Below are 27,632 nucleotides of genomic sequence, written 5' to 3' on the forward strand. Positions count from 1 at the left end.
AATGGATCTGGAGGGCATTATGCTAAGTGAGATAAGTCAGAGAAAGACAAATACTGCATGACCTCACTTATGTGCGAAATCTTAAAACGAACAGGCAAAAACAAAAACAAAAACTTGAGTTCATAGATACAGAGAACAGATTGGCAGTTGCTAGGAGGTGGAGGGTGGGGGGGGGTGGGCAAAATGGGTGAAGGGGGCAAAGAGTACACATTTCCAGTTATAAAAGAAATAAGTCATGGGGATATAAGATACACCACGGTGACTCCAGTTAACGATACTGTATTGCATGTTTGCAAGTTGCTAAGAAAGTAGATTTCAAAAGTTGTCATCACGAGAAAGAGAATCGTAACTGTTTGGTGATGGACGTTACCTAGACTTATTGTGGTTATCGTTTTGCAATGTACAATATTTAATCATTAAATTTTACACCTGAAAATAAGGTTATATGTCAATTATGCATCAATTTAAAAAATTGGCAACAAAAAGAATCACAATAGTAGAAAAATATAAAAGCCCTCGTGTGTGCCAATGTGTGGGAACCCCTTTCTCCGACATGCCCTTTGTTGCACCCACCACTCACTCTTCCCAGTTCAGCTCTGACCCAGGCACGGACTTGGCATTGACCCAGCCTGGATCTCCCTCAACAGGCAAAGGCAAGAAGCTTCTAGGCCATCTCTTGGCTCGCTAGCACAGAGTATCTAAAAGGCCAGAGACAGAGCTCTGAGCTGATGGGCCAATGAAATGAGTGACACATTCCTTTCTCGTGGCTTTACCAGCCAATACGGGACATGGTTTTGAACTTGGTGAGCTCTGTGCATTGCCAGCAAAAGCTGGACTCTTTCTGCCTCAGTGGTTTCAAGCCGGAGGAGGGCGGTGCTTAGACCTTTCATGCTTGTGTGGTGCAGCTGACAATCTTCTCATATTGCAGTTTTTTCTCCAGGTAACCAAAAGAGCACAGGAGTATTTATTATGGTGGCTCTCAATAGGTGTTTTATGATGTTTGCACATTAATTCTATTCCAAACCCTACATCAGGATTAATTTCATCTCTGATTCCGGAAGCCTTCACAAACTTTCAAGACAAGCCCCCAAGTCCCCATCTGGAACCTGCTTTAATGAGTTCTTAATCAGCCCACTACCTGAAGTGTCTTACTGACTTAGTATTACGTGCACCTGGCTCAGTGCCTAGTGCACAGTAGGTACTCAGGAAAGAGACTTCATCAGCGGAGAGTTGGAACTCTCGGTTAAAACACTTCCTTTATTAGAACCAATGTCACGTATTAAACTCCAAACTCCATGTGTATGCGGTAGGGTTTTCTAAACTTACTCCAAGGGTAGGTTGTCTCAATATTAACTATTCTCTGGTTCCAGACCTGAAACCCTCACCTGGACAGTTAGATCCAATGGGCTCGGAATGGGGGCTGAGATTCAGCAGGCAAAACAGTGTTCTCTGATGAGTAATGAAAAGTACAGATACCACCTTTGTAGAGTTAGAGACATAGTTCACGCAGCTGCATTCTCCTCATTCCTGTTCTCTTTGGTTTTCTTTCCAAATCCACTAAAAGAAGGGTCTTCTCTTGAGCGTAAGTGGTGACAAAGCGAGTTGAATCTGATGAGTATTCCTGTAGCATCCTGTGTTTTTTATGTCATAATATTTCTCATTTTGATGCAGGTCCGTGAGATCAGGCATATTTCAGTCTTTCCCTAACACCCGCCGTAATGTATGGTACAAATTAGTGATTACGTAATAGTTGTTGAAAATAAACATTTTCATTAGTTTTCTTTTACCCCCAAGAAGCATTATAAGGAATTGTTTCCTCTCGGCATGTTAAAGCCTGGTCACAGATTTCCCAGGTATATTCATAACTTTCCAGGAATTAGCAATTCTAATTAATTCTAATTCAGTAATTTTGACATCAGAGTTTGCATGTGCCACCGGGATGGCCGAGTGGTTAAGGCGTTGGACTTAAGATCCAATGGGCGTGTGCCCGCGTGGGTTCGAACCCCACTCCCGGTATGCATACTTTATGCGAGATAAAAATTCCCTCCTGGGGAGTCGGTCCAGTATTGCAGCTGGGTCTGAGTTTCTATTATCCAACTTGACACACTCTAATCAGTGGATTCAGATAACCTACATGTGACGTCATCGCTGACATGTTGGTGTTAAAATCCACTGTCTCGTTACCCTGTTTTCTAGGTGTTCCTTTCCTTTATCTTTCTTCCTGTCTTTGACACTTCGGAGCACTCTACGTGATTCAATTTTATCTTCATTATGGCCTTACTGTTTGCCTTTGAAGACAACCTTGACTGGTTTCCCTGGGGTTTCCTGCACCCAGCTGCAATGAACCCAGGTCCACTTTTCAAATGGCATCATGCTGCTTCTCGAGGGGCTCCGAGTTTGCAACAGCGGGCTCCTGGCTCCTCTCTCCTCTGTTGTGTGTTCTCTGTCCCACGCCTTGGCTCTCCCGTACATTCCACAGCTCATCAGCACGATTGCTTTATGCAGCCGGTGGTATTTAGAGTGATTCAAATTGGGAAAAAATATTCCTTTTATGTACCTTCTTCACGGGGTAGCCACCTCCTTGGATATTCACTCTTTCTTGTGTCTCTGGGCTCGTATTCCTTCTCCCTGAATTCCTCCTTCTCACGACGCCTCCTGTTGCGCAGGTCTGCTGGTCATCCGCCCTTCAGATTTTGTGTGTCCGGGCAGACCTTAATGTCTTCTTCATGGTTGAAAAATATTTTTTGCGTGATAGAGAATTCATGGTCAAGAGTTTCTGTTCTTTTGGGGTTTTGTTTGTTTTGTCTCTCATCACTTTCAAGTGTCATTCCCTTGTCCTCTGGCATACTTAATTTCTGGTGAGAAGTCTGCTGTAATTTTTATCTTTTTCAGCTATATATAATATGTATTTCGTTCTTTGACCGCCTTCAGCTCTCTCTTTTATTTGTTTTCAGCAGTATGACTATGCGGTAAATAGAGTCCCTCCCACCCCAACCAATATAAAATGCTTAGGGTTCTCTGATCTTGGAGCCGGGGTTGGATGAATTTCATTATCTTGGGAAAGTACTCAGTCTTTATCTCTTCAAATATTTTTTTCTATTTTTTCTCTCTTTCTTTGCCTTCTGGGATTTCAACAATAAATATATGAGACTATTTGGCATTAATCAATAACTCTTTAATGATCTTTTTTTCCCAGTCTTTTTTTCTTGGTGTTTCAGGCTGGGTAGACTCTACTGACCTTCCTTCAACTGCCCCTCAGACCAGAGTCTCCTGGGGAGACATTAAAAGCATTCTTTATCTCTGTTACTGTGTGTAGGTTTTTTAAAAAAATATTTAGCATATGTATTTGACTTTTAGTTTCCAACAATCTACTGAAATTTCTCATCTGCTAACGTACGTGGTCCATTTTTCCACTGGAGCCTTTAACATAATAACCATGAGTACCTGAAATTCCCTTTCTGACAGTTTCATCATGTGAGACACATCTGAATCTCATTTTGCTGCTTTTTCTCTTGGCAGTGAATGGTTTCTTCTCGCTTTTATGAGCATCTCATAATTTTTCACTAGCTGCTGGACACAGTGTTAGGGCTGTAGCCAGTGAGGTTAGTAGTATCTAAGCTGGAGACTGATATGTCCCTTCTACTAGGCTATTAATGTGTCAGGTTGAAATTGAAGCAGGAGTTGAGATATGTTTGTATTTTATCATTGCTATATTTTCCATCAGAGCACAACCGGCTTCAAATTCTTTTGGCTCTTCTTTGGGTTTGGGGTGAGGCTTAATTTCTTGCTTTTTCAATGTTTTTGCTCTACCCTCAGCTGTATGCCTTCTCTGTACAAGTTTCAGAGAGGGCTTCTCTCCTTGGGTTTCTTGCCTTCCCCCAGCGCTACACTTCTGTTTCTTGATAACTAGCGCTCGCTGGTCTAGGGGGTCGTGTGGGAGGCTTGAGCCCCAGTCTTCTTGTGCTCTGTGATCCTGGGGCTCTGGGGTGTGACTTTCTCAGTCAGCCTGCTCGCCCCCCACCCCCCACCCCCCACCCCCCGCAGCTGACATTCTCTAATATTCTGGGCCCAGTATGGTTTTCTGACACTCCCCCGGGGCAGAGATTTTTATTCTTTGATGCTTTCTTTAGTTTCTAACCGTGTTTGCTGTTTCTCTGTCAGTGTTTAGGAGTTTTGCGGTTGCCAAAATAAAAGCCCGGACTACTGACGGAGGCTTTCTCTGCGCTCTTGCCGTGCCCCCGAGAGTGCTCCGTGAAGTGTGGGTAACAACCCCCCCCCCCCCCCCCCCCCCCCCCCCCGCCCATCCAATACACTGGTCCCAGGGGTCCCAGCCCCCTGCTGGCCAACACTTGGGTTTCAGCAATTCACTACGAAATGATGAATTTTAGCTGGACTTTTCTGACCCTCTTGCCTGGAGGCCCCATCTTCATCCCACTGCTTTTGGGTGAGACAGTGCTCATGTCCTATCTCTGCTGGAGGCAACTGTTTTCCCTAGATTGCGTACTATCTGGTCGCTCTGAGACCTCAGCTCTTCATGGATTCACAGAAACTTATAATTTTTTTAAATGATCTGGATTTTTGGTTGTTAGATTAGGAGCAACAGTCTTTCCAGCTCTATTCATGTTAAGTGAGGGCTGGAGTCCTCTAGGATTTTAATCTGAACATAAATGACGCCATACTATTCATTGCCTATGATATTATTGTACTGATCTTTTGCGAATCCAGCATGATAAGAAATCACAGTAAGTCAGAGATAGATCTACTTATAATGATGGCGTGGTAAAAATGAGCATTTGATGTCTCTCTATCCAAAAATCCACTAAAAAAAGAAAGAAAGGGGGGTGTTTTTTACAGCAGAAACACACAAGGACAATCATAGGAAAGTAAAGGGTGGCACCCAAGTTTTGAAAACCAAATGGCAGAAGGACTGGTGAGATACACGAGGAAAGGTTTGTTTTAAGCCAGAATTGGGAAAAGCTGAATAAAAATACAACCTCTCTTGTGAAAACTGACCTCCTAAACTTAAAAAATTGGCAGCTGCAGGGATTTATATGTAGACAGTGAAAGTAAGAGTGAGAATAGAATTTGGCTGAATGTCACTTGCAAGGAATTTAGAACTGCAGACCCTCTCCCTCAATTTCAAGATATGGCGGGGGGGTACTACCCCTCCAGACTGTGTCGGGACATCTGGAGGATAATTTCATTGAGAAAAACAGAGGCTCACCTGCCTGGAAGACACCAACAAATTGGAAAGGTGTATTCCATGGTACAAACCAATGGAATTCTATCTTATCTTGGCTCCGATTCATAGTCAGGACTATCCTATCCTGCAGCACACTAGAAGGTTTGTTTCTGAAAATCTGCCCAGCCCGCTTACGGACGCTGACGGGGAAGTTTCCCAACCAACTGGCCCAGCCATATCAACCGAAAATGAATTTCCCCTTTAAGAGCTCCACCAAATGCTCTGAGCTTCTGGTCAGGCAGGAATTGGAGGGAATGGGCCTAGATACTGCCTACTAAGTAAGGGTGAAGGTCTCAAGTTACACCTGGCCTTCTCCAACACCACCTTCCTTGCTGGTCAAAGGTGGGGGTCTGAGCTGTCCACTGGGTCCTTTCAGATGGTGAACGGGAGGGTGGGGGTATTGGGACAGTGTTTCCTGCGGTGTGTTGCTGGAGTAGAGTTTTCCTGTCTGAAAGTTGTCTGTCTTGCTCAGCTGCTCTCTTCCTGATCATTTGGCTAGAGAGAGATGGCTTTCCTGTAATTTCCTGGGTGATAGGAGTGTCTTTGGTCCTACTGAGGTGCCTCCGGCTGGGCTCCTGGTGGCTCCCGGATGAGGGTCACCAGAAAGACCAAGCCATGATTAGAAGCTGGGAATGCTCAGCCCTGCCCCCAATTCTCTTAAGAAGGGAAAAGGACTGAAAATGGGGTGTGTGATCAATCACATCCACATGATGAAGCCTCCATAAAAATCACCGAAGTGTAAGATTCAGAGAGCTCTAGGTTGGTGAACTCAACTCACTCAACTCACTTGAGTTTGTACCTCAGTGTACTGGGAGGGTGACCTCCCCCTGGCTCCCCAGGGACAGGCACTCCCGTGCTTGAGATCCTCTCAGACCACACCCCACGTCTCTCCAGGTGCCTGCCCAAGCGTTTCCTTTATCAGACCCTTTAATAACCTGTTAGATGTGTGTAAGTGTTTCCCTGAGCTCTGTGAACTGTGCTAGCAAATAATGGGAAGGCGCTCATGGGACCCTCCAATTTGTTGCCAAGTTGGACAGAGTTGTGGGTAACCTGGGGCCTACAACTCGCCTTTGACATCTAAAGTGAGCACAGTCTCGTAGGACTGAACCCTTAACCTGTGGGATCCGACACCAGCTTCAGATAGAGAGTGTCAGAATTGAGTTACACCCAAGACATCCAGCTGGTGTTGAATTGCTTGGTGGGAGGAAAAACCCCACACATTTGGTGACCACAAATGTAAAGTGTTCTGTGTAAGTTGTAAAGGAGACACGCAGGAGAAAAACAGTTTTTTTCCCCCCTAACACACTTCTCAGCCCAAATTCCTCCTTTTATTTTTTCCTTTTTTTAATTTAAATTTTATTTAGTTAACATGCAGTGCCATATTGGTTTTTGGAATAGAAGTCAGTGATTCATCACTTACATACGATGCCCAGTGCTCATCACAACAGGTGCCCTCCTGATACCCATCACCCATCCGGCCCATCCCCCCCCCCAACTATCTCCATCAACCCTCCGTTAGTTCTGTATCTTTAAGAGTCTCTTTATGGTTTGTTTCCCTCTCTTCTCTCCCCCCCGCCCACCACTTCCCATCTATTCATCTGTTTTGTTTCTTAAATTCCACATATGAGTGAAATCATACGGTATTTGTCTTTCTCTGATTGACTCATTTTGCTTAGCATAATACACTCTAGCTCCATACGTGTCATCGCAAATGGCAAGATTTCATTCTTTTTGACGCTGAGTAATATTCCATTCATCAGCCAACGGACATTTGGGCTCTTTCCATACTTTGGCTATTGTTGATAGTGCTGCTATAAACATGGGGGTGCATGTGCCCCTTCGAATCTGTATTTTTGTATTCTTTGGGTAAATACCTATTAATGCAATTGCTGAATTGTAGGGCAATTGTATTTTTAGTTTCTTGAGGAAACTCTATACTGTTTTCCAGAGTGGCTGCACCAGTTTGCATTCCCACCAACAGTGCAAGAGGGTTCCCGTTTCTCTGCATCCTCGCCAACGTCTGTTGTTTCCTGTATTGTTATTTTAGCCATTCTGACAGGTGTGAAGTGGTATCTCATCGTGGTTTGCTTTGTATTTCCCTGATGGTGAGTGATATTGAGCATCTTTTCATACGTCTATTAGCCGTTGGATGTCCTCTTTGAAAAAGTGTCTATTCATGTCTTCTGCCCATTTCTTCACTGGATTATTTGGCTTTTGGGTGCTGAGTTTGATAAGTTCTTTATAGATTTTGGATATTAACCCTTTACCCAGTATGTTGTTTGGAAATATCTTCTCCCATTCCATAGGCTGCCTTTTAGTTTTGCTGATTGTTTCTTTCTCTGTGCATAAACTTTTTATCTTGATGAAGTACCAATAGTTCATGTTTGGCAAATTCGTCTTTTTAGACAGCTTTTTGAAAAGGGATCTGGGCCTTAAAATGTTTTTCCTTGTAGAGGCACTGAAATTTTGACAGTAGAGGGCGCTGGAGAGGCACTGCAGGAGGAAGAGTTTTGCTTCAGTTCCTAAGTTCCTACAGCCCTCAGCCTCTTCCAGCTCTATTGTACTGACTTCCAAAAAAGTGAAGGAAGGAAATTGGATATTCACTGATCCATTTACAAATAATTATTGGACATCACATATGGTGACTACTCCAGGATACAAAAAGAATTAATTGTAGTTGTGGGGATCATACAAAATCAAAAAGGGTTTCCGGTAACTGCTGGAGCTCTGATTACAAGCTCTCAAATGTAAAGTCATAGATCAAGGACAAAATATCCAATTATTGCAAACCAAATCACTGATAATCTCATTGCATCGGGGAGAAGCATTGTCGTCAGATGAGAATTCTGAATTTTTTGCTGTCCAGGTAACAGTTTATGGTGGTTCAGTCATGTGCTATGAAGAGTGATTTTTCATGGAACTTTTTACACATGCCACCCAGTCTTCCTGGCTCTTCCTTGAAAACTTCTGTTACTGCCACCTTCAGAAGTTGCATCTACGCAGTAGACGTCAGGCTTTGTCTTCCTCATTATACAGCAATTGATTAACTCAGGTTTCATCAAGTATAAATCCTACAAATGGTCTTCAACAAAACTAGGACTAACATTTTCCAGATGACGAAGCCTGTAGACAGAACCTCACCAAATTGCCATCCACAATCTGTGTACTAAGCAGGCTCTTTAACCAGCCCTCTTGCAAAGAAAAAGAAAAGCAGGTAAAGAAATATAGTAACGAAAGGGTTTCGCTTTCACGCACTAGAAATTGCTTTTGTAGAAGAGCACATTCATTTTTTGAAGTAAAAACCAGTTTCTTTGGAATGTGACACCCCCCACAACCCTGGCAAAGTGATGGCACTTTACTGATATTACCACATCCATAACCACAAGAAGGTGTGGGAGTTAACAAATGCCATGTAATAAGTAATTTTAATTTTCCAAGTAGCCGTATTTAAAAAGTATAAATAAACAAGTGTGATTGATTGTAACGTTTTTATCCCAAACATTATTCCATTAATAAGGAATTGCACATTCTTGCTTTTTTGAATTAAGTTTCAGAAACATGTGCTAATGGCTATTGTTTTGGACAGTGCAGCTCTAGAACATTCTGAGGGAAAACAAAAAACTTTTCTCTTCTCAGCAAAATAATCTCAGCTGATGCTTTTATGGGGAAGAGGAGTTCCCAACCTGCAGATTAGAGAAAAGAAAAGAAAAAGCCTGTTTCCTCCTTTACGCCCAATAGTGTGATTATTCTACGAAAGGCCTTTTTGTTTGTTTGAGGGGGAGGTGGAAATAGACTTCTTTCTAAAACAAGCCACCACCACCAACATGAAATAAAGTATTTGGTGATAGGTACACGTTTAGAACAAAATCTTGAGGAAAACGAAAACTGAGGATGGAAACGATCGGTTCCCTTAACGGTAATTAGCTTGGTTAAAGCACAGCGGAATAAAGCCGAAGTGGGGATTTTCATCTCCGTGGAGGAGCTCTATTTTTCTTTTTTCCATCCTCTGGTGGATGGATGTCCCCCGTCGGTGTTGGCTGCACAGAGCGGGTAGAGGAGGTGCCACTGCAGGGGTGGTCTGCGGGACGGTCGCGCGCGCACCTCTCACTGACGGGTCCCGGGCTGCACCCCAGGAACCGGCGTGGAATCCGGGGAGCGAGACGCAGAAAGCCGGGTTTTCCCCCTTCCGTGGCTTTCCGGCGCGCTAAACTTTGAGGAGCACCGACTCTAGAAGCTCCCAACCCCTTAGACCATCCGTCCCTCCTTCCCGCCTTGTAATGCGCTTCCAGCCCGACGGCCCGTGTACCTGTCGAAGGAGGTCTGGACGCGTGGCAGGGTCATTCTCCGCGCCAGCACCCGTGACGGCGCACGCCGTGCCACCGCGTTTTTGTGACATAAATCCGTGCGTATCCGCAAGCCGAGGTGCCCGTTGCTTGTTTGCGCCTTCCCCGCCCGGGCTTGGGCCTCTCCCCTGCCCCGGCTGCGGGGTCGAGCGCGGGAGCGCGTGTTCAGGGAGGCGCACCTGTTCGGGGAGACCCCGCCCAGGGCCGCCGCCCCCTCGTCTCCCGACCCCCTCCCCTCTCTCTCGTCCGGCCCCCTTCTCGTCCGTCCCGGACCCTCTGCGACTGCAAACAGTTCCTCAGTCTCAGCCTGCCGCGGTCAGGCGGCCGCGCCGTGGGTGACCTCGCGGGGCGCGGCGGGGACAAGGAGGCTCAGTCGCTTTCGTGCGTGTTCGGGGCGGGGGGACCTTTGCGGAGAACGCAGAACTGAGGGTCCACGGGAGGCTCTGGTTTCGTTCGTCCGCGGCCGCGTCTTTCTCGGTTCCACGTGTCTCCGGTTGACGTCCCTTCTCTTTCCTCCGGGGGCCGGGGACGAGGGACAGAAAGTGTGCAGGAGAGAAAGCCCGAAGAGGGAGAGCCCTTGCCCAAATGGGGGACAACCTAGTGAAGAAAATACTGGCCAATTTTTATTTTTTGACACTTCTTTGGTTTTTAAAAATTAAGGTATAATTCACATACCATAAAATTCACATGAAAGTGCACAGTTCAGTGGTTTTTAGTATATGCAGACTTGTGCAACCATCGCCATTATCTAATTGCAAAACATACTCATCACTCCCAAACACATTCTGTCCCTTTCCACCCGGTTCCCCAGCTCCTGGCAGCTACTAGCTCTTTGAATGTGCCTGTTCTTGACATTAAACAGAAATGGAATCATACAGTAGGGCCTTTTGTGTCTGGCTTCCCCCCCCCTCCCCCCCCCCCACTTAGCATGATGCCTTCAAGGTTCATCCAGGGTGTAGCATGTACCAGAACCTCATTCCTTTTTATGGTTGAATGATATTCCTTATTTGATCTTTGAGCTGTCTTTCCAAAGATCCTTCAGTCAGCTCTCTCAGTATCAGCAAAAGGAAGCAGGTGAAGAGGAAAGTTGAGAGGAGAGACAATTCCAGCATCCATTCAGACTTGTTGGAGAGCCCCGACCGGGTGGCGTGGCAGCACCACGTGAGCTCAAGAGCCAGACCAGAGCAAGTGCCTTCCAAAAGACTAAAAATCTGTTTCTCTTACCCACTTGAAGAACTTACAGAAAGACATTCTTACCAAAACAAGGGAGGAAAAAAGAGAGGAGGTACGAGCCAGCCAGGAGTCGAACCTAGAATCTTCTGATCCGTAGTCAGACGCGTTATCCATTGCGCCACTGGCCCCCTCGGCTGCTGTGGGTCAATTATTCATTATTCATCGGAATCGTCGAGCACGCAGTTGCTTCGTGATGCAGGCAGAAGTGAGTTGAAGAAAGACCTGTGGACTCCGGCAAAGCTGACTGATGGGGTCTTTGTGGTTAGCTTGTATCCCCTGAAAATAGTTGCGTGTATGAAAGGGTTTTCTGCCTCGAAGCATCACGTATGTGACAGGATGACTGGTGTTTGCATTTTTCCATCTACGTGCTTGCCTGTTTCTACTTGTGAATGTTCCGTCAGCTTACGCAGCTGGTTCATGGCTCCGTCAGCCATCTCGTTTTCTTTACGTGCTTAACACTGATGCTCTGTGTGTGGCTCAGTCGTAGCGAGCCATATGACGTAAAATTTTGATGCCGTGAAAAACAAAGTGGAATAAAATACCTTATTTGAGTGATGAATCATATGTTTCCACCTCACCCTCTGAAGACCTGTAACTCAAGACAGAGAGATACTTGCTGACTCTATGCTGAGAACAGACATTCAGAAACACCCACCCTCCCCAATTAGGCCAAAGGCCGGCAAGAATTCAACAAAGGTAAATGTTTTCAGAACCAGATTCACACAGAAGCTTCGAAGTTTGGGTTTACAGCTATAAAGTGAAAGAATACCAGTCACCATTACGTAAAACAGCTGGGTATATTAAAGGGCTCGATATAGGCGAAATAGACACGTGGAAATACCAAAGTATTTCTAAGTGAGGGTGGTTCTCTCCCCTGAGAGCCAGAAGCATGGGCGCCGGGGTCTCAGGGTGCCTTTATGCAGACACCTGGCCCACTGGGTTCATTGCCTTGGCCCAGTTGTCACTTTCTCTTTGCTTCGATTTCCTCGTTTCTATATGATGTTTTAGAGGGCAGATGACACACACTCATGGATATTTCTTTTTTTAAATTTTTTATTATTTTTAAATTTTTTTAAAAATTCACATCCAAATTAGTTAGCATCTAGTGCAACAATGATTTCAGGAGTAGGTTCCTTAGTGGCCCTTCCCCATTTAGCCCATCCCCCCTCCCACAACCCCTCCCGGAACCCCCAGTTTGTTCTCCATATTTATGAGTCTCTTCTGTTTAGTCCCCCTCCATGTTTTTCTATTGTTTTTGTTTCCCTTCCCTTATGTTCATCTGTTCTGTCTCCTAAAGTCCTCATAGGAGTGAAGTCATATGATTTTTGTCTTTCTCTGACTAATTTCACTTAGCGTAATACCCTCCGGTTCCATCCACGTAGTTGCAAATCTCATGGATATTTCTGATCCTAGAGCTTTGTGTTTCCCACCAGCCTGCGTTAGGTCCGGCCCCTTCCCTCCACTTCCCTCCCCTCCCCTCCCCTCCCCTCCCCTTCCGTTTTTTCAAATACCAGAGAACTCTTTAAGGACGTTTACCTACATCTCTACTGTCAGCACAAAGACTTTTATTCAAGAGTTTTAAAAACAAAATCTCCTGTTTGTCTTTGCCCCTGGGGTCTGCCTTCGGATTTTCCAATCTCACTACAAAGCAAGCGGCTCTTCTGAGCGCTAAACCTCAGGCTCCGCTTCCTGGGTCCGTGGAAGCGGTGCCCGCACCCAGGGAGAGATTCAGGGGTGTGCGGCTCAGGCTCAGACGAGCACGGGGACTGTAAGGGTCCCAAACACCTGAGTGGTGCCTAAGCCAAGGTGGGGGGAACAACACAGCCCTCTGGATAGGTAGCTCCCCGCTCCCCTCCTACTTCTCAGTTCGTGGAATAAGATGAGAAGCTGAGAAGACTGTGCTTTGTGAGAATTTCATCCTAGAACTTGGATAGAAAAAGCACCACAGAGCGCTGTGAGCAGGACTTGAACCTGCGCGGGAGACCCCATTGGATTTCGAGTCCAACGCCTTAACCACTCGGCCATCACAGCCTGGCACGCGGGCCTTCGTCTACAAAGAAACACACATTCGTGCAAGGCCCTGACTGCTGCAGTCTGGTTGCTTCTGCGCCTTTGGCCTATTTACTTTGAGTGGACGCGACAGGAAACCGTGCCCAAGCCCCTGCATCAGGCGTCTCCACTCAGCACCCCCAGCCGCCTTCACCTCACCCCCATCCTGCCAGGCCCCAGGCTGCAAAATCTCACCTCTTGGAGAGGAGGCGATCTTCCAGCATCGCAAGAATCCTTGATTTTCAGACTTTTTCTACAGTCTTCATGGATTGCCTGGTTGGATTCATAGCTGGTAGGAAGTGAATTAGGGAGCGGTATTATTCATGCCCAACCTCCTATTTAATCGTGCTCTCCATGGAATGTACTCTGCCTTGTTGCCTGGAGGGCAATCTGACGGGATCTTACCAACATGTCAAACGCCCACACCCTCGGGTCCAGCATTTCCACAAATATACCCCGTAGACTTGCACACACGACAGACCATATTGTGCTGAAGTTTATTCTCTGTGGCATCAATTGTAATAACACGATTGGGAAAAACCTAATTGTTCAGAATTATTTATTTGGATAAATTATGGCCTAACTCCACAGTGGAGTGCTATGCATATTTCGAAGAAAACGAGAAGGGTCGTTATGTACAAACACATATTTTAACATAAAAGCGACGGTCAGAGCAACCTGCATCCAGTGTTACCATCGGAAATCTATTTGTGTTAGAGCATACATAGATTTTACACAACACATCCCTCAGGATGACAGTAGTCATTTGAGGGGCTCATGGGCAGGAGGCAGGAGGTGCCCACAGGCCACTTTAGGCTTTGACGCACCTACTAAAAAAAATGAAAAGCTCAAGAAAACACTACGAACGAGGAGGTGGGGGACAGAATTGTTTTTCCCAGAGGCCTCCTCTGGAAGGGTGAGTGGGCCTTCCCTTCTGGAACTCAGCGATCGAGGGCTCTGAGGGAGGCCTCACCCGGAGCACCAGAGGGAGCCAATCGCCATTCCAAGTCGGTTGAGGAGGCTGGGGCCACGGGAAGAGGGCTCTGGAAAGTGTCCTAGGGGCACGGACGCCTGGAGTGCACACCCTGGTTTCCAGGCCCGCTGGGGAGTGGTCTTGATTTGCTCTAGGTGTTCCGGGAGAAGTGGAGAAGTCCTGTCTCCACGGTGCAACCTTGGACTATTTTTTCCCAATTCACAGGGTTCAAGTAGCTTAAACTTCCTCCTCTGGGTCTGGGAGTACAATTTCAAATATCTGTAGGGTGCGTGTGCGTGCGTGTGTGTGTGCGTGCGTGCGTGTGCGTGTATTTTATTTTTGCAGAGAAAGGAGTATTTTCTGTCTGGGCCTGCATGCAGTTCTCCTTACAGCGTAATTTCCAGGAGTGGTTTTCACTGGGAAATCCTCTCGTGGCAAAGAGCACTGAGTGGAGGAACTGTGTGGTGGCAATCTCCAGTCTCTGTCCCCAGCTTTGCCATTTAACCAGTTCACAGCTCTGCAACAGACCCAGGACCAACCCAAGGCTGGCCACGGGGCAGTTTCATTGGTTTAATTTTCAGGGCCTTTGGCAGAACCCTTTGGAGGCTCAAGTTGTCTTGGGACGAACACGGTGGAATCCAGCCACAATTCAAGTGTCTTTTGAAATGTCTGTGGTTCTTTCTCAGCTAGATCTTGATTTTCCCCTAGTCCTACTCTGCCAAGGAATTCAGATGTCCCTGCAGAAAAAAAAACAGAGAAAGGAGGCTGTTTGTTAAAAAGGACCCATCCACAAGCTGTCACTGCTCACCCCTTCCTTCCTGTCTCCTCCCCGGGAGTTTAATTTCCAAATTTCTCAGACTCTCGGTGTCGCCGGGAACCTGCCGTGTTCTTGTCAAACTCAACGTCCCCCAGGAGATGTTCATTCTCTCTCCTCCTGGACTGACTCCCCAGCCCAGAGTCCTGAGAAGCTGAGCGGGTGTAGATGCTGCTGAACTGGGAAACAGTTGGAAGAGAACGTACTGGTAAATTATCATAATTTTCTTTAAAGCATCTTTGATTTTAAAGTTTGCCAGAGTCCTGCTCAGTCAACTTCCTTTCTCAGTTTCAGGAAGAAGGGGGAGAAGGAAAGAAATCTTAGAAGATGGCTCCTTTGGTGCCTCTAAATGTCCTCAGCTGACAGCCGAGACCACTGTGGGACAGTGGGTCCGAATGCCTGCAGTCAACTCAGATGACTTCCTCTCAAGATGTTTTGGTAACTCGTTTCAGCGTTAGTTTTAGCGTCACGGTTCAGTATCACTTCTTTGGACGATGTAGGAAGAAAGATGTTTTTCACAAGAGAAAGGAAAGAAAACTGAGGCGGCCAGGAGTGGATGGTGACTCTAGCCCGACCTGTGACCCCTCGTGTCACTGGCCACCGTGCCCAGGAGGCTCGCATCAACTTATTCTGCACCAAACCTATTTGAAGTCAGAAAAGGAAGTGGGTGTGCAGGGGATTGTTGTGGACTATGCGTGTTCCTCCCAAATTGGTGCCTTGAACCCTAATCCCCAACAGGGTGATGGTACCTGGGGGTGGGGCCTTGGGAGGTGATGGGGTCACGAGGGTAGGGTCCTCAATAAAAGAGACCCTGGAGAGTTCGCTCACCCATTCCTTAAGGTGTAGACACAGAGAAAGACTGCCCTCTATGAGCCAGGAAGCCAGGAAGAAAACTTCACCAGATTCAGAATCTGCTCCTGCCTCGAGCTGGGACTTCCCAGCTTCCAGAACTTCGAGAGGTACATGCTTGTCGTTTAAGCCACCCAGTCTATGGTGCCTCTGTTACAGCAGCCCGAGTGGACCACGACTGGGTTGGAGACACAAAGGAGGCCCACAAGACCGAGCCAGTTCTGGAAAGGCACACCCGTTCGCCTTGTGGTCGGTTTGCAAAATATACATTTGCCCCAAATGTCCATGTGTCAAACAAGAATCAGCTTTCAACTTTACGGCATGGTAATGTGGGTGAAGGTCTCCATGCCTAACTTAGGCCGTGGGATCGGAGTGTTGATATGCCCTGAGGTGGGGTAGACAGGGGTGCTGCTGGCTGAACCAGCGGAAAGTCCACTGCTTCCGGCGGGTTCGACGGTCAGGCATAGAGAACACAGCACCAGCCCTGCCCGTGGCTGCACACTAGGTGCCCGCGTTAAATTTCTCCACGGATGAAATGGCGTCTGGAATCGCACGCGCAATGGGAACAACCCCTCGACGACACTGACAGTAGCTTCTGTCACCCTGCACGAGCGACCTCTCTTCTACGACGACAGATACAGATACAATCACAGAATAGCGAGACGGAGGGAGTCTCTACCCTGTAGCTTTCTAGTCCCCGATGTTGGCACTAACCTCTGTGATCCCTGCTGTTGCTTCACTGTTGTCATCGTTAGAGGAGTTTCTAGTGGCTTCCACTTGGCCTTTCCTGCCATCGTAGCATTCACTCCATGAGCCATGGAAGTAATATTAAAGTTACCGCCTGGAATTAGGGAAATGGGTTCAGGGAAGGTTTCGGGACCCACCATGCCCACAGCGAGACAGATGGGAAGCAAGACTTCACTGAGTCCCTGTCTTGCTCGGTGGGCAGCCACGATGCTTTGTATCTCTAGGAATCAATGCCAGCTCGGAGCCATTTTCTAGCAATCCCCAAAATCCCACTTCCTTTTCCCTAACGCACAGTCACTTTGGTAAGTGGACACAGGTCCTTTTAGGAAAGGCTCGGAGGAAGAACAGGAGTGTACATTTTTGTCTATGTGCCAGGGGTGTTTCTCAAGGGACACTGGACTTCTCTGCCTTCAAAACCGGCTCCCGTCTGGGAGCTCATACAAACCAAGTCCAAGGTCTACGTGCGTGCGGGACTGCTTTCTGGGGGGACCTCTAGGCCCGTAGATGGCCTTTCCTCTGTGCACACTTGGAGAGAGATTTCCAGTGTGTCTTTGTCTTCAAGCAAGGACACCAGTCCAGTTGGATGAGGACCCCACCCTATGACCTCATTTAACCGTATTTACCGCCTTAAAGTGCCTGCTTCCAAACACAGGCACATTAGGGGTTAGGGCTAGAACATGTGGATTTTCAGGAGACACCACCGAGTTCGTGACAACACCCATCCAGTCTTTGGCAGTTTATTGCCAACATTTGGCCCCTGTCACCCTGGGCTCCAATCATCTCTGGTACATGTGGGGATTCCAGGTCAGGGTCAGCAAGGCCCCCCTGTCATTTCTGGCCTATGAGGAAAAGCCACCCGAGAACAACTCAAGGATCCTGAGGCGCTCCTCATGAACTTACTTCTCACAACCGGGGTGAAAGTTAGTTCCCCCCGGAGAAGCCCATGACAAATTCCTTCTAGAATTTCAATCTTCTTAGGCCTTGGGTTTGCTCTCCATACACGGAGGAAATACTGATGTTTCAATTTCATTCTGTTGGTTCACCCTACCTTTGGGTCCATACATTAATCACGTATGAATTATAATGTTTTAATTAATGAAAATTTGGAGCTGCTCCCAGGCCCTTGAGTTAAAACACTGAATTGGATACCTGTGCCAAGTAAGACTGTGTCGGTGAGCTTGTGTGATGCAGCTTTATTTTCCTGCCACCTTGATCCCGTCCACTCGAGAGCCATTCCCATTCAAACCTGCCAGGGTCCTGGCAATATAAACTGGGAAAATCATGCAGTTATTTTGATGTGTGCCACACCTCCTCATGGGTCACACTTTGTACTTGACCCTCTGGGGTCTCAGAAAAGGAGAGAGGTGGTCGTGACAGATCTGGGAGAGTATCAGCCGAGCTTAGCAAGACAAGGAGCTCAGAGAGGCCATTACGAATACCTCAGACAAGAGGACACTGACCTTCAGGTTGGGGTAGGAAGCTTCTACCAGTTACTAGGGGATTGTAATCTGGAAGCGGGGCACAACGTCCCTAAATATGGGTGAGAGATGTGATGGTTCCCCCTTCTAAGCTTATTTCATTCCAGAAAAAAAAAAAAATCAAGTCTTCGATATTTCTAATCTTTAGCAAAATCTCTGACTCAAACGCAGACCCACGTATCACTAAATTATTATGCAATTTACTCCTTGCCTTTTTCACTATCCTACCCTTACCCATTCCCCAAGACAGACATTTACCTTTTACCTGAGTCGGTTCGTTTGTATTTGAGTCCGTTCAGCTTTTAACAGTGAACTTAGAAAGATTTGTTCTCGGGCTGAGAACATGGTCTCATCAAGAGCAACCGTGGCATTACATTTTGTGGCCAAATATTGCCCATTTGGTTGGCATAATAGCGTGCGTCCAGTTCAACTGTGATAGAGCGTGAGACCCAAGGGCGAGATGACATAACCTAGAGACGCTTGTCTCTACCAGCTGTAAGTTTGGGCAAGCGACAGTACAACAAAGATATCGTGACTCTATGACTCTGTAAAGAAGACTTATTACGGACTCCGAGTTCCTTGAGGACAAAGACTTCTTGCATTTGCATTCCGCGCCTGGGATGGTGTTCCCTAAACATTTCACCTCCTTTGTGGGTCCCAGAAGCCTGGTAGCGAGGTGAAGCCACACGACTACTTCTACTCAACTCACCTGCAAAGGAAGAGGCTGGGGCAGGAAGCGTCCGTGGCTTCTGACCATCTCCTGTGCTCAGGCCGCTCAATCCTGGTTCCCAGAGTCATTTTCTGTCACCAAGAGAGGCATCCCCATTGCAGGGACAGAGAAACAGGTGTAGACAGCATGGGGTGGTCTTGAAATCAAATTCTCCAGTTGTAATCATTTCTTAATAGGTGGAAGTCAGATCATTATGCTGTACACCTTAAATTCATACGGTGCTGTATGCCAATTCTATGTCAAAACTAGGAACAGTTTTTAAAAAATAACAACTTATTAATTCACCCCCCGCCCCGGAATTCTCCAGGATGATGCAAGAATTGGGGTCCTGGGTGAAGCCTTTGTTTGGTTATGGCGGTTTTCTTTTTTCATAAATAGAAAGAAGAGACAGAAATGCACCATAACAACAAACATTTCCTGGACAGGCCCATGCAGGCAAAAAAAAAAAATCTTAATTATGTGCAGTCAGAGGCACAAACACGTGAGACAACCTACAGCCGTTTCCGTAGTGTAGTGGTTATCACGTTCGCCTCACACGCGAAAGGTCCCCGGTTCGAAACCGGGCGGAAACAACCATTTTCTCAAAATACGCTTGACTTCCGGGAATTCCAACTTCCTTATATTCACAAACAACATAAAAACCAAAGGGTCGCCCCTGCCGCCTGCTCCCCTCTGCAGCCCAGGGGTGAGCACTCCCGGAAAGCGGGTAAGAAGGGGCCGAGTGGGTGTCCAAGGTCGTGCGCGCCCCGCGCTGCACCTGCTGCAGACCTGGCGGCCGGTTCTCTCCCCGGGAGCCCTCTCCGAGCCCGAGGGCGCTCTGCCGCGCTCGGAGTATTTGTCCCGTCCCTTCTCAGCACTTGGAGTTGAGTGTGCCCGCGAGGCCAGCTTGAGAGGGCCGACCCAGGACAGAGCCGTGCCAGGTGGAAACGAACAAACATAAACCTGAAATACAAACTGAATACTTCCAACACATGTGTATTGTTACATTACCATAAAAATATGAAAAACAAGTGTTTATTTGAAATTATATTATTCTATTTGCTGCTCTGTTACCTGAATACTGTTATTTAATCAAAACAATGGGACCAGTTAAAAGTGGCAATTGGTAGTTAACAGCAGGACTTAACAAATATACATGTGAGAAAATATAACAATAATTTTATAATGTTTCTGTCCTCTGATAGAGAAACATAAACTTCTTATGGGGTATTTAAGTTGTGCAGACGATGTTATTGTGTATGCATAAGATACATACGTGTAATATTTTTAAAAAAGATGATTACAATAGGACAAATTAAGCAGATGATCTATGTTTAATAAAAACTAACAACATGTTTGTTTTTTTTCCTGTCCCATAATTCTGTAGGTTATTTTTACTCTTTGTTTCCTGTTCCAATAATACTTCACTGAACTGCCTGCAGCCTTTAGGACATTCTTCTCTTCTTTGATGTAGTGGTGAAGACCGGTTAAAGAAAAATCACTTTGACGTGCAGCTCTGTTCTTCTCAAGCCCACATCACACTGTCCTTTGTGTCAGCTCAGTGTGAAGACATCCAACTAAATATCCGCTTGATAAAACCGAGCCTGGAATCCTTGGGATTTTACTGAATACCAATCACAGGTTCCTGGACAGGTGGGAATTCCTTTCCAGCTCTCCAAAAGCGTCCACCTACTTTACAGCTTGTTTGCGTTGACCTGCTGGTTCTCATCAGGTTTTTCACATCTATCATATCATATCATATCATATCATATCATATCATATCATCTCCACGTCAAAAATTTCTACACAGCCAAAAAATCTCATTGTTTCTGCAAATTCTGAGAAACTGAAAAGTGGGCAAAACCCTGATGGATGAAGGCTTCACTATCATAGTGAATAAACCACGCCCCTGTGAACAGGAGACATGGTGTACGGGCTGCGAGGGACATTTAGCAGGTATCATCTTTTCGTTGTTTAATTTTTTTAATGTTTATTTGTTTTAGAGAGAGAGAGAGACAGAGACAGAGCATGAGTGGGGGAGGGGCAGAGAGAGGATCCAGAATGCGAAGCAGGAGCCAGGCTCCGAGCTGTCAGCACAGAGCTGGACGTGGGGCTCGAACTCACAAACCGAGAGATCATGACCAAAGCCGAAGTCGGACGCCTAACCCACTGAGCCACCCAAGCGCCCCTCATCTTTTCGTTTTCTTAAAATTTTTACAACTTTAAGAGACAGAGTGGATGAAGGGCAGAGAGAGCGGGAGAGACAGAATTCCAGGTAGGCTCCGTGCTATCAGCGTGGAGCCTGATGGCAGGACTCGAACTCAGGAACCGTGAGATCATGACCTGAGCCAAAACCAAGACTGAGCCACCCAGATGTTCCCTTTTCATTTTCTTTGGTAAGAAACTTGTTGGCTGAATTTGCCAAAATTTACATTTGTGCTGTCAGCTGAATATGCAGATCAATGAACGAAGCCTAATTTTTATTTGGGCAACAGATCATGAGGTTACAAGTGATGTGGGCCATTCTGACTAGTGGATCCAATAACTGGGTATCTTTGATAGGACGGGGACGAGGAACTATTTTCACACACAAAAAATTACCGAGACCGGGAGGGAAAAATCGTATTTCATTCAAGGAGAAGCACGTAAGCCAAGAGCTGCATCTCTGAGCGTCTTGGTTTCGTTTAGCGATCATCTGGGAGGATGAAAATTATTTACCGGTTGTGACTGTTAATTTTTATGTTTCAACTTGAATGGGCCATGGTGCCCACGTATTTGGTCAAACATTATTCCGGTTGTTTCTGTGAGGATGCTTTTGGATGGGGTTTACATTTAAACTGGTGGGCTTTGAGTAAAGCAGATTGCCCTCTATAATGCAAGGGAGTTTTGTAAAATCAAGTGAAGTCTTGAGTAGAAACCAGGGCTGATCTCCAGTGGACGAGAGGGAGTTTTGACACTACGGTGCCTTCGGATTTCATCTGCAACATCAGAACTTCCCGGTTTGCCAGCAGATGCCTTTGGGCTCCAACTGTAACCCCTTCCTGGGTCTCTGGTCTGCCAGCTCCCCTATCAGATTTTGGACCCTCTCAGCTGCCACAATCACGTGAGCCAGTTCCTTACAATGAATCTCTTTCTATATATGTAAACGTCCTCCTGGGTCTGTTTTTCTGGAGAAACCTGACCAGCATCCCAGTCGGTATTTTAAAGTATTGAACTTTGCAGGAGTCAGTAAACGGCACCTGTTGCAGGTTCCACAGCAGCGTTCTGATCCAAGTGGTCTTTGGAGAGGTGGTCGTGCTCCCCCTGTCCACGCAAATAAGGGGTGTCTTTAACAGCACAAGACAGTTCACAGTCAAAGGTGCCAGTCAAGGAGCAGCAGCGTCTCTGGTGTTGGCGGGCGGAGCGGGGGGGGGGGGCGAGGGGCGGGGGGCGCGCAGGAACCTCTGTCCCCTCCTTCGGCGGTTGGAAGTCGCTGCCCTTCCCTGGTGGTCTCCGTGGAAGGCAGCTTGGGAAGGGGGTCCGTGGAATATTCGTATTCTCAAAGGGACATAAGAGCTAGAAAATCTAAGGCGCACTGATGGAGAGGAGGAAAAGACTAAGGGATTATTGCAGTTCATAATAATGACGTCAATCTCTGCTCCAGAAATCTTATGTTTGCTATCACAGGATATACACAAACACCTGTAAGTCCATGTAGGATAATAGAGGCATAATACATGTATAGTGTAAATAAATAGTAATATGCTATGTTATGAATTACATATAAATTATATAAGTATCTTATTGTAGTCTATTAATAGCAATAATAATATAAAAGTTAATCAGAATTTCTGGGAAGAAGATGTACTTATCTCTGTCCTGTAGTTGCTAAGTGTAACCAACCCCCCTGGACATTATGCATAAAATAAACCTAAGAACCTGAAAGGTGGAGAAAGGAAGGAGACTGGCTAGGGACCCTGGGGCCAGAAGAATGACACGATGGCAGGCTCCCTATTTTTGTCTCACGCATCCTAGACTTGGAGCTAAATAAACCGGAAGCCTGAAATACCAGTGGGCACATACAGAAAATTCTAACAAAATCTGCCCTCTCCGGCCAAAAGGCCATCAAAGGGACAGCCTAGCAAGACAAAACACTTGTAGACAATAACTGCTGACCTCTAGCCACACATCACATTCCACTGTAGCCTTACCAGTGCCTGGGGCAGCAAAGGCCAAGCAGGAAGCCAGGACTTGTACCCCCCACCCAGCAGTGTCTCTCCCTCTCCCTGCCTGCTGGGGTGGTGATAGAGGAACCCCGTGAAGAACGGGACTTTCATCATTGCCCAGTGGTAACTGGGTCCTGCCTCCATCCATCTCGGGGCCAGTGGAGACCGCATGGGAGCCAGAATTCTCACCACCTGCCAGCAGAAATAAGACGCTCCCTACCTCTGGTGTCAGTGGAGGCTGAGTGGGGGACCCTGGACTTCTGGATTGCCCGGCTGGCAGTAATGAACAGATGTCCCCCCCCCCCCCCCACCTCCCTTGGGGGCAGAGAAAGCCAACTAAAACAGAGTTTAAATAAGAGCCAGAGTCTCACAACACAAAGCACATTAGGTCCAGACATTAGTTGAAAAACCACTTGTCAAACCAAAAGCTGGAAAAATCTCCAACTGTGTAAAAGAAGACATTCAGCAGAGCGAGTCCAATAACAAGATGTAAGGGATTCAGGGTTATCCGACAGAGATTTTAAAGCAGCCACCTGACAATGCCTCAGTGAACAATTATGAACATGACGGAAACAAATGAAAAATAGGAAGCTTCAGGGAAAAAAAAATGAAAGGAGTACAAAATGAAAATTGTAGACTCGAAAAGCTCAGTGACCAAAATAAAGATCTCAGAGCCTGGGCTCAACAGCAGCACGGAAGGGACAGAGGAAAGAGTGTGTGAACTGGAAGACAGAACAACAGAAATGACCCTTACCGCAGCCCCAGCCAACGAATACGCCATAAATCGCTAGCGGGAATGTAATTCAGCCACTCTGGAAATACACTGGCAAATCTTTAGAAACTAAATACAAAATCACCATGCGACCAACAAGGGCTCTCTTTGGCATTCATGCTAGAGAAATGGAGACTTATGTCCACAGAAATAACTGTGTAGGGGAGGAAAAGCAATTTTCCCTCTACCCTTCTAGATTCTTGGCTGAGACCTCCCTGCAATAAAGGACAAATTAGCAAGAGAAAAAGAATAGAAGTTTACGATACGTACGTCTTCTGTATACGTGGTAGTGACACAGTTTTCCCGGGTCTCTCCCATGTATGCAAGAGGTGTATATGTTATCAAACTTCTGTTTCTTTTACTTCTGTCAGTCTGTCTTGTATAATGGTGGTGGGAGGGTCTCAGCCAAGAACTGAAAAGACTAGAGGGAAAATTATTTTTTCTCTCCTTCGACTGTATGTGAATGTTCACACCAACTTTATTCATGATAGCCAAAACCCAGAAAAAACCCAGATGCCCTTCAAGGAGTGAATGATGAACCATCTATACAATGACTCAGCAATAAAAGGGAATCAACTACTGATACCTGGAAGAATCTGCATGAATTTGCAGTGAATTTTGGAGTGAAAAGAAATTCCCAAAGGCTATATACTATATGCTTCCATTTATAGAACATGCTTGAAACGGTAAAACTATAGAAATGGGGAATAGATTAGTGGTTGCCAGTGGTTAAGGAGGGAACGTGGGTAGGAAGGAAGTGGATGTGGTTCTAAAAGGGCAATCTGAGGAATCCTTGGGCCGTTGAAATATTCTGGATCTTGAGTGTTTGAATGTCAACATGCTGCATGTAATATTGTTTTGCAAGATGTTACCATTGGGAAAAACGGTAAAGGGCACCTGGGAACACTCTGTATTATTTCTTACAACTGTATATGAATCCACATCGATCTCAAAAATAAAAAAAAAATTAATTAAAAAACAAGTATTTAACACTTTCAGATCTCAAAATGTTTTTTATATTGTTTCACTTGCTCTCAGCCTTTGTTAAGTGTTTTTTTCTTCTGCTCATCTGCTTGCTGTTGCCAAGTGAGCTCTCTTCCTCCAGGATATCATCTGGTTGCTTCCTGGGTAAAACTTTCACGATAACCAGAATCTAATGTGCAGCAATTTTCACAACCGCGTCCACGTCCGGTCCCACCTTTACTCTTGATAACCTCCTATGAATTCCTCCCCCATCCGTCTGCACTCGACTGGGCTGATGTGGAACCTGACCGCTCTGTCTTCATTCACAACCAACCTGTGAGTCCTCCTTCCCTCCGCTCAAAGTCGCTACGCTTTGTAGTGTTAGGTCATGTTGCTGATGGCATTTTTCACATCTGGGTACCAGGAATAAGTAACCAATAAACAGAACATGAGTACTCATTTGCTGTCCCGAAATGATCATTTCAGAGACAGGTTTCTTTGACTTACTGCTCAAGATGCCTTCACCCGACTTTTGTGCGAGCTTTGGGTGGACGATGGGAAATTGCATGGCACTTCCAACTTCTGTTAGGAATGACTTAAGGTCTCCCTGTCCCCGTGGCTTCAGAGAGATTAGTGCACAGGAGAGAATCCTAATGCGAGCCGCCAATTTATATAAATCATACCAGATTTGTTTACTTTTCTTATTTTTCTCATGTTCCTTAGAGGTCAATGCTCACATTTGTGGGAATTTAGGCTAAGCCATGTGAAAAACCCTGTGAAGACATACTAGAAATCTTGCCTAAAGCTAATTTGAATATGTGTTCCATTTCCTTCCTTGAGGTTGAAAGAAGAAATTGGCCATTCATTGTCCCATTTGCAAAAACTGGTTGAACAGCAACTTATTGTAGGTACAGTGGGTGCTCTGATGGTGGTAAAAGGAAGCAAGAAAAGTCAAGGAGATGAGGTAGAAATAGAATGGTAACGCAGCTGACGGCGCAGAGCCTGAAGCAGGGCTCCAACCCACAAGCCACGAGATCATGACTTGAGCCAAAATCAAGAGTTGGATGCTTAACCGACTGGGCCACCCAGGCGCCCCTCAACTTGTTCTGATGCCTGCATTCAGACTCCAACTGGCCTCCGCAATTTATTAGTGGTTACAGAATGAAAATCCTGCACTCCACAGTTTCCAAGAGCAAATTGAAGGTACCTTCTTGAGGCCACACTGGGAGTGATTTTTCATACCGACTTTTACATAGACCAACCCTTCCCATTAGCATTTCTCTACAGAAGACCCCACGGTCATCTCCTGACCTCAAAATCCTTCTTTCCCAGTTGACTTCAAGGTTCACATTTTCCTCCGTTGCTTGACTTCTAAACTTGAGCATTCCATAGTATACTCTGTCAAGCTAATCTTCAACATTGCTGGTGACAATACTCTCCAAAATTACAGAAAGAAAGGGAGAAGGGTTCTAACACAGGATATTATTCTCTTTAACCGGATGTGCTATGAACCCAAAATACGGAAGTTTTCTGTGATGCACAGTTTAAGAGCTTTCACTGGGCAACGCTGCTAATCTGTCCTGACCATTTGCATAGAAAGTACATCAGCGTCAGACCTGAAGAACAAGAGAAGATCCTTCTTAAGGTAAAACAAAGATACTGCCTATGTGGGAAAGACCTTGCCTGCACTTAGACAACTAACCATATACCATGGGTGTTACTATATTTGAAGCTCTGGGAGGTGGGGAGGAGGGACCATGTGTGTCTTTGGGCCATGTCTGTGGGCTGCCATCATGAAGACTAGACTGGATCTTGGCAGGATATCCATAAACATTTGTGAAATCAGTGAACAATATTATAGGTAACTTTCTGAAATGTATCCTAAACTCCACATGATGCAGGCCCTCCCAGGCACCCAGAAATCTCACCCAGAAGTCTAAGTAAAGCCTGGCAACGCACCTGTAAGTGGTCAGGCACTTCACTTCTGGAAGTTTCCATGGCAACATGTATATATTATTTCTAATTTTTCCCAACTTCAGTATAAGGACAATCATGGCTGTCTCTTAATATCCATTGAATAAATGATGCGTGATGGAAAGTTCACTCGTAACAACACGCAATCATGTGGCACAAAGCAGGCCCTCAAATGATTCCTTTCTTTATTGAGAGTGGCCAGGCTGTTGCCATATATATTTTAAATGAAGTCGTTTCAAGGATGACAAAGCAATTTTGGCACAGAAATCTAGGCATGTTTGGTCAGGCTATGCAAAGCTGCCAGTGTCTCCTTTTAAACCCGCTAATTAAAGCAAGCCCATAGTGTCTCCTTCTCAGCCTGCTTATTAAACAGGCCCATAAACTGCAGAACATCAGGTTTTCTGAGCCCGTCAGGGAGTCAACGATACAAAAGAACCTGAGGAGACTAAACTCCAGAAAGAGGCCTTTGCAGGGTAAAAAAGGCCTCTTATCCCTGGCAGATGGGCAGAGGCGCGAAGGAAAACTGTGAACACCCGATCAGGAGAGACTGGGAGAAAATCTAAGGGATTTTTAAAGTTTGTTGGTGGGCTTGCTTGACCCAAGCGGAGAATTCCACGTAGCCAAAACCACTGCCAACTGTCTCTGTGGGAGAGCAAGCCAAAAAGGGGCCGAGGGAAAAGGCTAGAAAGTGGAGAGAAATATCCACTGAGGCCCCCCTGCTCGGGGCAAAGCCTCTAAAGTCAGAGGGCAGGGCAGGAAAGCTAAGGGCAACCGATCCGAGGCACTTTGTATTAAACAAGAGCCACGGCTGAGAGCTGAGAGAAATCTCTCCAAGGCTCTCTGGAAGGAGAGAGATCTCCCAGGCACCTCTCAGGGTTTGGAAAGCCAGGGGTGCGGTAGTAAAGCACAAAGAGAAGAGAAGGGACCCCGCAGAGCAAAAAATCCTGGTTTTTCAATTCAACGTCCACTGATTCTTTACTACAGGACGAAGCAAATGAAGACAACTTACCAGTTCATGTGGAGGATGCGGATTCAAAGGTAAAGAAATGCGCCAAAGATAAGGAGCATGCTCTCACAGCTCTTATTTTTAAAGTAAAAACAAAATTTATAAATTGCATGATGGAAAGTAAGTAGTTGATCCGCCTTGTTGAAAGCTACAGCTCTCCTTTCTCAGACAGAAAAAAAGAAAAAAGTGGCTTTTGAGTCTTACTCGGATACATGTGTGTATAAAGTGGGTCAATGAACTTGAGAAGCAACAGAGAGTAGGAAGTTAGAAGAGAA

At 46.0% G+C, this 27,632-nt stretch overlaps 1 protein-coding gene, 1 long non-coding RNA gene and 4 other non-coding genes across 7 annotated transcripts in view; 2 read left to right on the top strand and 4 right to left on the bottom strand.

The window, feature by feature from the left end:
* The window catches only part of PRSS16 (serine protease 16), a 30,662-nt gene extending 19,410 nt beyond the window's left edge, over positions 1-11,252 (bottom strand). The window contains exon 1 of the mRNA XM_081795670.1: positions 11,225-11,252. Within this exon, the coding sequence (XP_081651796.1) occupies positions 11,225-11,252 (28 nt within the window). The remainder of the gene's footprint in view (positions 1-11,224) is intronic.
* Positions 1,934-2,016, top strand: TRNAL-UAA (transfer RNA leucine (anticodon UAA)). Its single transcript has one exon. It is a non-coding gene; the product is annotated as a tRNA-Leu (tRNA).
* TRNAR-ACG (transfer RNA arginine (anticodon ACG)) lies at positions 10,874-10,946 on the bottom strand. Its single transcript has one exon. It is a non-coding gene; the product is annotated as a tRNA-Arg (tRNA).
* Positions 11,253-12,768: 1,516 nt separating the features above from the next.
* TRNAS-CGA (transfer RNA serine (anticodon CGA)) lies at positions 12,769-12,849 on the bottom strand. The gene has a single exon. It is a non-coding gene; the product is annotated as a tRNA-Ser (tRNA).
* A 498-nt stretch (positions 12,850-13,347) lies between these two features.
* Positions 13,348-27,629, bottom strand: LOC132666603 (uncharacterized). Of its 2 annotated transcripts, none has more exons than XR_009604723.3 (6): positions 27,361-27,629; positions 19,227-19,412; positions 18,438-18,529; positions 17,400-17,507; positions 16,218-16,344; positions 13,348-14,577 (listed from the first exon to the last, which is right to left on the bottom strand). It is a non-coding gene; the product is annotated as an uncharacterized LOC132666603 (long non-coding RNA). The 2 variants fall into 2 exon arrangements; XR_009604720.3 differs by having other exon boundaries at positions 17,400-17,520.
* On the top strand, positions 18,958-19,030 carry TRNAV-CAC (transfer RNA valine (anticodon CAC)). Its single transcript has one exon. It is a non-coding gene; the product is annotated as a tRNA-Val (tRNA).
* Positions 27,630-27,632: the final 3 nt, after the last annotated feature.

Source organism: Panthera onca, chromosome B2 (genome assembly GCF_046562875.1).
Source record: "Panthera onca isolate mPanOnc1 chromosome B2, mPanOnc1 haplotype 2, whole genome shotgun sequence".
NCBI lineage: Eukaryota > Metazoa > Chordata > Mammalia > Carnivora > Felidae > Panthera > Panthera onca.